This window comes from Oryzias melastigma, linkage group LG5, assembly GCF_002922805.2.
Source record: "Oryzias melastigma strain HK-1 linkage group LG5, ASM292280v2, whole genome shotgun sequence".
Classification (NCBI taxonomy): domain Eukaryota; kingdom Metazoa; phylum Chordata; class Actinopteri; order Beloniformes; family Adrianichthyidae; genus Oryzias; species Oryzias melastigma.
In genome coordinates this window covers 36251105-36261807 of record NC_050516.1, presented here as the reverse complement: position 1 = coordinate 36261807, position 10703 = coordinate 36251105, and the positions used below count along the sequence as shown (strand labels likewise).

Here is a 10703-nt window from a genome sequence, read left to right as displayed (position 1 = left end):
ACCTAGGGGCAATTCAGAGTCGCCAATGAACCTATGAAGCATGTTTTTGGATGGTGGGAGGAAGCCGGAGTCCCCGGTGAAAACCCACGCATGCACGGGGAGAACATGCAAACTCCACACAGAAAGGTCCCAGCCGGGATTCGAACCGGGGCCTTCTCGCTGTGAGGCAAGAGCGCTAACCACTGCTCCACCGTGCAGCCCTCTATAAAAAAAAAAAAAAAAATGTGCCAACTCTAAAATAAACTTAATTAACTTCAGCTTTAAATGTTTCATTTTTTTTTAGGTTTCAAAACTCAAAATTTCAGTTTAAAAACTTTTCAGATTTGAAACAAAAAAAAGGTTTTGAAATTTAAATTTTGAGTTTCAAAACCTAAAAAACAGAACATTTGAATCTGAAATGAATCCAGCTTCATCAAATTCAATTTGTTTGATTTGGGTTTCAAATAATTTTGGCCTCAACTTAGCTCCATACTAATGGCCCACGCCGGCAGTTTGAGTTCCTGATCTAGAAGAGGATTTAACTTTGAGCACATCAAGGCCCTGTGAAGTTAAACTGAGTAGATGATGATGCAGATGATTCCATGAGTTCTTCTTGAGCCTTCATGTAGATTCTGTGTTTTGTCAGCGGTAAAACGTTTGCTTTGATCTTCCCTCTGATTCAGCCCTTCATCCATTAACCTTTCTCTAAAGGAACAGGCTGTTAAAATCTCCTTCTAGCTCCAAAGAAACTTGGCATGAACCCGACTGGAACTGGTGAGTGTTGTTGGTTCACAGAAACAAAGCGTAAACCAACATTTGCTTTGGGTTCAGCTGTCTGGTTGCTGTTAATCCTCAAAGTCCGCCTGTGAATGCGGCCTTTCTTCCTGCCCGAGTGCTGTGGAGTGAATGGAAGCTGCTTCTGCTCAAAGGAACCCCAGAGTTTGTTTAAGGCTGAACTCATGTCGTCTTGAAGGGTGGATGTGGCCCAGTCTGCCCCCCCAGCAGAACAGCTTCCACCTCCTGCAGACTCACACCAGCAGACGGACAGCTTCAGTGTTCTGGACCAGGAGGAAGATCCGGTTCTGGTGCTGAAGGGAACCCACACCATGCAGCTTTCTGCGGGAGTTCTGGGAACACCAACTAATAATCAGCTCCACTGTTAATTCATGCTGATCCTAAATGCTGAGTAAAACTGTCACAAAAATTCCAAGAGAATCTGGTCACAGAGAAAAAATATGGCGCCTGAAAATTAACATCCGGAAGTCGTCGAGCGAAACCCTCAGTTTTGAGCTTTCAACCTTTCTTCCTGTTTTCTCTCTTTTTTGACCCTTTTTGTTGTTTTTTCTCTGTGACAGAGAAAAAAACGGCATTTCATTGGATCTGATCAGCTGATTCAGGGAAAAAAACGGAATTTCAGGATTTTGTCGAGTGATAAACGGGTGTAGGGATACAAATGGGAACACTTGTTAATATTCACTTGTGTGTGACCAGAGGATCCTCAAAAAAATCAAGTACGAATGTTCTCAACATCCAAGACTGCTTGTTTGTAATCTTTATGCATATATTACACAATTAGCCTTTTATTCATTGTCCTATTGTTCCTTTTAATTGCATTTTATTGTATTTTGTTGTAATTGTATTTTATTTGTATTTTCATTCCTTTGACTGTATTTTATTCTCTTGTATTGATGCCTTTTGGTCCACGTCTCCCTTAAAAACAGACGTAAACCTCGATGGGATTTCCTGGTAAAATAAAGGTTAAATAAAAAATTAGAGTCTAGTCAAATATTGATCGCTCTGAAATACAGAATATTGTTGGACTCTAATTTATGAACTAAACCAAAGCTGAATCTGCAGCACGACTGGAAACAAATCTTCAAAATAAAGTGTCAGTGAAGCTTCCTGTTTTCAAAGTAAAACTAGCGAGTGTTTTTTTTTTTTTTTACTCCTAACACTCATTAGTTCTGGAAAAAAAGTTTGATATTGTTTTGGGAACTCTTCAACAGTTGACGTCATTCCAGTGGAATTTTGTCCAAAAAATTGTTTTTCTACTCAGAAACTTGAAACTGTTGAGTACTTAAAATGTTTTTTAGATGTTTACTAATTCAGTTTAAATACCTTTGATTTTTGGAACAAATGTGCTGTCTATCAGCTTCATCTGTTCTCGAATGTTTGATTCTCAACTGTGACTATTCAGTTATCTGAAGTCAACTGTGACATTTTCTTTCAGAGAAGAACTGAAAATATACTTTATTGTTGTATATTGTGACGTGTATTGTTATTGTGATGTAAAGTAATTTATATTGTGATTTACACTTTTTTCCATGTCCTCCAGCACTAGAAAAATGTCTTTTTAATGTCATTAGATTTAGTTTTACTTGTGCTTCTGTTCCTTCAGACTCATGCAGGAGACGTCCTCATTCTGTTGGACAGAGATCTGTTAAAAACAGGAGAAGAAAGTCTCACAGACGCTTCCAAACATGTAAAACTCTCATTTATTTTCTAGTTTTTATGTATCAGCTGGTTCATATTTTTGTTGTTTTCCTCTGTAGTTTCTACTCTGCTGTGCTCTAAAAAGCGTCATGCTAACATTAAAAACAAGCATGTGAAATTCTCTGCATCATTTTTTCAGTTATCTCACTTTTCCACATGTTATAATATTTGTAATGAGTTTGAGATGTTCACTGTGATCAGAAGGATCAGGAGTTTAGGAAATCTCCACATTCCTTCCTTTTCTTCGTATTTGCGAGTGAACGTTCTCATTAGAGAACTCTTCTCACATTTACATGTCTTTTGGGGGGGGGACGCGGGTCCTTCGCCCACATGCTTCCAGCTCCCACATTCAGCTTTCAGAACGCTCGGCTGACAGATTGCTACATAAAGACTCGTCATCACAGCAGGATTCGGCCTCTGCCGTCTTTAAACCGGCGCATTGTTGGTCTGAGCCCACATTGTCATCTCAGGCCGCCGTGCTGCCCCGCTTCCACGGTAACCATGGTAACGGAGAGGAGTGCCGCTGGGCTTTCTGCGGCTCCTCCCTGCATCTCCTCCTCTTCCTCCTCGCTGCTGGAGGGTGGTGGGCGCTGTAGCTTAGCAACTCCCCCAGGGGACGGCTGGGTTGATATGCAGCTTTGTTGAAGAGTCCCTCTGTGAGCCAAAGAGGGGTCCCGGAACAAAGCGGGCCTTATTGAGGCCTCCCCTCCTCCTCCTTTAGCCCAGGAACAGCGACGTGGGAGGACAAATATTTCAACTGGGCTCACAGCTCAGAGAGAAACTCCCATGCAGCACAAACGTTTGAATGTTGCTGTTCTCAAGCATCATTTCCGTTTGGTTCTAAAGTGTTAGGAAACTGTGTCTGTGAGTTTGACATCAAAGGACAGCTGCGTGTGACGACATCAGCAGGTATTGAATGTCAAACTGCTCAGAACAGACTCAGTCTGGACCTCATGCAACATCTGATCCAGATTTCTGTCCAAGTAGATCAGGAGCGTCAAACTCAACCACACAGGGGTTAAAACCCAAAACACACCTCAGGTCGCCAGTCGAACGGGATAAACATTTATTAAACACTCTGAAACGACAGCTGGAAAAATGACCATTTTTAAAACTTTAAAACACTAACTTTTAACATGATTATGAACTAGATATACAGCACTAACTGTGATAGTATATTATCTATATTAGTTAAACTCCAAAACAGCCTAAAAAACTTAAAAAGAAAAGCCTGAATTAGCCAAAACAGCTAGCATGTAGCTGAAATATTAGCTAAACTCTAAAATAGCCTAAAAAATCTTAGTAAATAGCAAAATAGTCCATAAAGCTGGAAAAATGACAATTTTTAAAACTTTAAAACTGTAACTTTTTAACATAATTCTGAATAATAAAAAGGCAGGAATATTATTCCAGAATAAATCAACTTAAACCTTAAATAACTTTCAATATTTTACTCTCCATGAAAACATATTTTGTCAAAATTATGCAAGTTAGAAATGAGCTCAAGATAACATCGGGTCATTAATAACAATAAAATAAAATGATCTGGAGGGCCGGACCCGGCCCCCGGGCCTTGACTTTGACTCGTGGAGTAGGAGCACAGCTGATCTTTGATCTAGCTCCATCCAGACTCAGCAGCTTCTCCAGAAACTCAGATGCTCCTCAGCTTTCCTTTGCAGCTGCAGAACTCTGCAGACATCCCAGCGATCCATAAATAAACTGTGTGAACTTGTTTTAACAGAATCCAAAGCTTTGCAGGAACTCACAGTTTTAAAAATGTCACACTCCGGGGGGGGGGACATGATCTCCTGCTGAAACATTCCCTCTACAGCGGTGGGGGGCCAGTATCTTCCAGTATTTACCGTGGTTGTTAAAATACTCTAGTAAACACCAGAATCTCATGTTTGTCTTGAGTTTCTAGTTATTGTAGCAAAAACTTCTATGTCTCAAAAGACAATCATGAAGTTTGTTTTTTATGATTTTATTACAGATCAACTGAAAATGGGACCAAATCTGCAGGTCAAAAATATCCATCCAGCAGGCTGATAATTGGTCACATGACCCTTGACCTTTTCACTTCAATGGATGAATGTTTGACGTCTCATCAGTCAGTCTGTTGGCTGAATGACATGGACTCGTTTCTTCAACGTTGTCCTCACGTTCTCAGTGGGATTTAAGTCAGGACTTTGGGAAGACCGTTCTAATACCTCTAGCCCAATTTAACCATTTCATCACCACTTTGACGTGTGCTTGTGGTCATTGTCCTGTTGGGACACACGACTCAAGACCCGACCGCAGGGTAGAGGTTACCTAAAAGAAGGTAATCCTGCTTCTTCATGATCACATTTACTCTGTAAAGCATCAGTTTCACTGGCAGCAAAACAGTCCCACAGTATAATACTCCCACCACTGTGCTTGACAGTAGTCATGGTGTTCTTCGGCCTGACCTTTTCTCCTTCCAGCATATTGCTGAGGATTGTGGTCAAAGAGCTCAATGTTTGTTTCATCTGACCACAGAACTTTCCTCCAGAAGGTCTTGAGCCTTCAGGCTTTTGGAGCCTCCTGATTGGATGGCAGCCTCTCAGTCCATGGCGACGTGAAACGTTCTTGACAGTGGAGATCGACACTCGTGTTCCATCAGCTCCTAATTCTTTGGAGATCTGATCTTTGGTGGTTCTCGATCGACTCTTCCTCCTCCTGACTGAGTTTCTTCAGCAGCAGGCGACAGCGTGCGTCCTGATCGCGGCAGAGACGAAGCAGCGGCGTGCACGTTATACTTACACATGTCGTTTGCACTGTTGCTCTTGGGACCTGCAGCTGTTTTAAAATGAGACTTTCCCGACTAGTTCAAGTCAATGATTCGCAGTTTCACGTCTGTGCTGAGATCCTTTGATTTTCCAACCGTAGCGTTTGTGAAAGTTTGTTTCCAATGAGTCCTAAATCGTTTATAGTTTGGTGAAAATTGACTTTATTTTGAATATTTGTATATATGTTAGTATTTGTATGTATATAAATGTAAATGTAAAAGGTTTAGAGATGTCTGGGCCCTGCAAGAATAATAGGAACTAATGGGGATCTGTAATTAAAAAATTAAATTATAAAATAAAAATGTAAAAGGACTCAGAGAAGTCAGTAGCTATAATTATTCACAAGAAGTTAAAGGCCATGTTATGAAAGTCATTTGAAGTTTTTGATGCAGCAGATTTGGTCGGATTATTGGTTAGAATAAATGCACGAAACAACCAAACTTCATTGTTTTTGTGACGTAAAAATATCTGTTCCAGTCGATCTATCAGAGGAAAAGTAAAGGTGTAGAAACAACTGGAAACTCAACATAACAAAAGAATACTATTCTTTACTATATACTTTTGTCCACTTTATATGTTTAGTGGTTAAACCCAAACAGCACATTGTTCATGGTAAATTCTGACATAAAGGTCATTAAAATGATGGAAAATGAACTGAATCTGACAGTGTCCGCTGATTTCCATTTACTGAACTTTATTGTTCATTCACATGAACCAGATGTTTCTCATAATTCCACTTCAGCTCGTTTTCTCCACCAGAACGCATCATTTCGGTGATGTGGATCACGGCTGATTCTGCTGCTGTCGGTCAGTTTAACTTTAAATTCCTCTCGGATGAAAATCCTCTTTTTGAGTTTATTAACAGAGGAGATTTTAGAAACAGAGGCTTCAGATCAACATGAATAATGGATTTTTGATTTTGATTAAAAACTTCATAATCCTCATTAAAACAGGACTGGGAACTTATGTTTAAATAAAAAAATAGTAGCAGGAGAACTTTAAAGGCTCCTCCATCCAGTCCTGCTGTCTTTCAGGGAAAAACACACGAGGAACTCGTGAGACAAAAACACATTTTCTAAAAAAACAGTTTTATTTAACCAACAGCATAAACAGAAGGTCAATAACAGCAGAAACAGACACAAGCCTGCAGAGAAGTCTTCGTCACACGTTCATGATCCTCAGATCATCAGTTTCCTTTTTAAACAGTACTTTGAACTCTTCTAAATCAGAATTAGGACGTTAGAAATGACTACAAAATGCTAACAAATATAAAGAGAAAAAGAAGTCTGTCAATAACAAAGTCTATGTTTAAAAACCAATGTCTATAGGAGGAGAATTTCCTCTAGAAATATGCTGCTCTACACAGCTACATTACACATTAGCATCATTAGCACTTCTCATCTATGACTGAGTTGATCGACTGTGTTGATCGACTGAGTTGATCGACTGTGTTGATCGACTGAGTTGATTGACTGAGTTGATTGACTGTATTGATCGACTGTGTTGATCGACTGTGTTGATCGACTGTGTTGATTGACTGAGTTGATCGACTGAGTTGATCGACTGTGTTGATCGACTGAGTTGATCGACTGAGTTGATTGATTTGGCGGGTTCCTGAACAGCTGAATGTGTCAGACAGTTTGTGGATCTGCTGCTTGATTTAAGCGAACAGAGAAGCAGGAAAACGGCTCCAGCTCTGAACTGATGCAGCGAGGAGAGCTGGAACGGTTGGAGAAAGTCTCACTTTGTGTGTTTAACCAATGAAAGGACAGTTTCAGTTTCCATGAAACGTTTCATGTTTCACTTCAGAGACAAATCCAGATCCTTTCGGGGGTCGTACGTCCCAGCGGAGCAGAACCTTCATTTGTCCTCCATGGAATGTGGGTTTAGACCCAAACATTGTTGGTTTGGATCAGGGGTTCCCAAACTACGGCCCGCGGGCCGGATCAGGCCCTCCTCCACATTTAACCCCGCCCCCCAAACACTATCAGAAACACACGATTTTTTTTTTCCAATCTGGACACTTAGAACGTGACTTTTTATTCCACATTCTGAACTACGACGGAGTGACGAAGAGGCGTTTGGATCCATATGCAGAAGAAACCATTCAAGGTCAAAACACTGAAGCCGTGTCTGAATTCCCTCCATACTCACTTTATTGTGCTTTTGCCCTTTTCTAGTGCTGTCTGAGTCTATTCTCAAATCCAGTCCACTGGAAATTTCCCAGAAGTCTTTGCGAAAAACTAGCATACATCAATGCTCACTAGATTAGCAAATATAGACCACAATGCATTGTGGTAGATCAATTTCAGACAAAGAATGTGTTTAAATGTCATTAGAATAAACTATCCACGTTTTCACCATCAGAACACAGTGGAGTCATAAATAAACGTCATGAAATATTTGTATTGATTTGATTTTGACTACGTGAATTCGGTGATGTCATATCCGACATTTAGAAAAACTAAAGAAAAGTAGTGAGCATCGTGTCTGAACTACCTTTAAAATCGAGGGGACTATATAGTTCTTTAGTNNNNGGGGGGGGGGGGGGGTTCTGACACAACCAGAGAATCAGACAAAGAGGAACGCTCAGAATGTTAACAAACTAAACAAGACTTCGCACTAGAGACTGAAATATATACAGAGTGGTTGATGAGAGACAGTTGAGGAAGGCTTGCACCAGAAAGTGATGGATCATGGGAGATGTAGTAGAGGGAGGGATCGTCAGTACTTTGGCGAGAGCTCCCTCTGGTGGTTGGAGGTGGAGGTGGATGGTTGAACTCTAACAAATATTTAAAAATGTTTTAGTATTGTTTTTTTCAGCTAATATTACAGAAATGAATTCTTTAAAATTTGGCTATGCGTGGCTTTCGGGACAACCATAAATGTTTACGCTTAAGCCAGCGGTTTGCAACCTGTGGCTCCTGGACCCCTCCATTGTGGCTCTCACAGTTAGAGAAAAGCTCAGTGGCCTTGTGGTAGAGTGTCCGCCCTGAGATTGGAAGGTCGTGAAATCAACCATTGCCATTTTTCTAGCTTTATGGACTATTTTGGCAAATCAACCGGGAACCATTTGGTCAAATGTGGAGAACAAATTTCACACATCTAGATGTGTGACAGCTAATGGGACTTTAACATTTAAGAAAAAAAAAATCTATTTTTATTAAAATAGCGATGCAGCTCCATCAAAGTCGCACTAAAACCTTCTACCACCAAAGATCAGTTGGACATTAGCGTACGGCCGGAATTCATACTTAAGGAACATCGGATTATTTTGTTGAAAAATTGAAGGATTTTAAGTGATCTAAAAAATACAGTTACTTCTGATTTGTGAATTTCTGGCTGAGATGCACCAACGATGGTAAAATAAAATGTGTTATTTTTGTTTATGCTGACATCCACTTCCAACATTTACTGCATTAAGATCATCAAATACGGTTCCGGGTGTCTTTTATTTTTGAAAGGATGTCATGCAAACCTCTGAAAAACTGCTATTTTTTTTCTTTTTATTTATGTTTAAGTTATACCAACAAAAAAAAAGTAAGTGTCTCATAATCGCTGCAGTAGCATAAAATAAATCTTATTTTTCTTAAAGGAGAGTTTGTGGCTCCTTCTGGATTGGAAATGGATCTGATTGGCTCTTTAAGTGTTGAAGGTTGCAGACTCCTGGTTTACGCTGTGATTGTTACACGTTTCCTACAAACCGCCTCACGAGAAAAGGTTTGGGGACCCCTGAACTCCAACCTTTCGGGTTCAGCATCTCCGTGTTCGAGTGGTAAATGTCACTAAAGTGAGCAGCAGATTGTGATGATGATGCTGGAGCTCAGCAGGGCGTCCCTAAAGCCGGCTCTGTGGACAGCAGGGTCTTCATCTCCTCTTTGCCGGGGGGTAACAGAGACGAGGGCGAGGACAGGGCGGAGGTGGCCGCCGTAGAGGCGGAGGATGCTGAGGAGGAGGCGCTGTCGGTGAGGCACTCCTCGCAGCAGCAGCAGCAGCAGTCCATGAAGGCCTGGCCGAGCGAGCGGCACAGGCAGAGCAGCAGCGCCGGCGTGGCGGCGCAGCGCACGAACAGCAGGAACTGCTCCAGCAGCGCCAGAGCGGGCAGGACCAGAGGAGGGAGGCCGGCCGTCAGAGCGGCGGACATGTACGCCAGCGTGATGCTGCAGACGCTCTGAGGGAGGGTGCAGGCGACGTACAGGCTGCTGAGCGCCATCACGGTGGAGCGCAGCCTCTGCTCCCTCATCTGCTGCTTTTTACCTGTTGGTGACGGTAACGAGGAACACCTGCCGGCGGCTTTGTCACAGGTTGGTGTGTGAGGAAGGCGCTGGGCCAACACGTGGCGGGTCACCAGGTCACAGGCCAGAGTGAAGAGCAGCGGCATGCAGATGTAGCAGCCGAAGATCCACCACATGCGGGCCTCGTGGTAGGTCAGCACCAGGGCGTACACGCTCTCCGGGAGCTCCGCAGACGGTTCCCGGACGCAGACGTCCACCTTCAGCGTGTCGGGCGGAGCTCTGAGAGCCGCCATCAGGGAGCCGGTGGGCGGCGGCAGCCTCACGGCGTCCCGCCGCAGCTGCCACAGCAGCAGCTCGGGAGCCGCCAGCACCATGGAGCCCAGCCAGATGACGCCCAGTTTGGACAGGATGGACTGACAGGGCTCCACCTTCGGAGTCTGAATGGGGGCGGGGCCAGTGGCAGCATGGAAGCGGTCGATGCTGAGGGCACAGAGGCTGAACGTGGCCACGCCCAAAGAGCTCACCTGTCAGAAATAGAGGAAACATTTAACACCCGCCCAAATGACCCCCCCCCACACACACAAACACACACACACTTTACATTGAAGGAGTGACTACTACAGCCAAACTACGGCCCGTGGGCCGCATCCGGCCCTCCTCCACATTTGGCCCGGCCCCCCAAACTGTTTGATTAAATCAGACATTTTTCCTTTTTTTTTGCTAATTTGGCATTTAGCTCATATTTCAGCTACATGCTAGTTGTTTTTGCTAATTTAGGCTTCTTTGAGTTTTTTAGGCTATTTTGGAGTTTAGCTAATATTTTATCTTTATGATAATTGTTTTGGCTAAATTTGACATTTTTCCCGTTTTTAGGCTATTTTGGCATTTAGCTCATATTTCAGCTACATGCTAGCTGTTTTGGCTAATTTTGATTTTTTTTCCTGCTAATTAGGCACTTTGTTAATGTTTGAGCTAGCTACCAGATTCAGCCTTTTCAGCCATCAGCTTCAGTGTTTTTAGCTATCAATGTAAGCATCTTCAGCTAATACTATATATGTAGTTTTAAAGATGTTTTAGTATTATTTTTTTCTGTCAAGGTTACAGAAATGAATCATTTTAAATGTGTCTATGTGTGGCTTCCTGTAAAACCGTAAATGTCTACGTTTAGGCTGTGATTGTTGGCCTACAA

The 10703-nt window shown here is 42.3% G+C and overlaps 1 protein-coding gene across 1 annotated transcript in view; it reads right to left on the bottom strand.

The window, feature by feature from the left end:
* Positions 1-7822: 7822 nt before the first annotated feature.
* Positions 7823-10703, bottom strand: part of gpr37l1a (G protein-coupled receptor 37 like 1a) — a 6454-nt gene continuing 3573 nt past the window's right edge. The window contains exon 2 of the mRNA XM_024269941.2: positions 7823-10038. Coding sequence (XP_024125709.1) covers positions 9103-10038 — 936 coding nt within the window. The 3' untranslated portion in view covers positions 7823-9102. The remainder of the gene's footprint in view (positions 10039-10703) is intronic.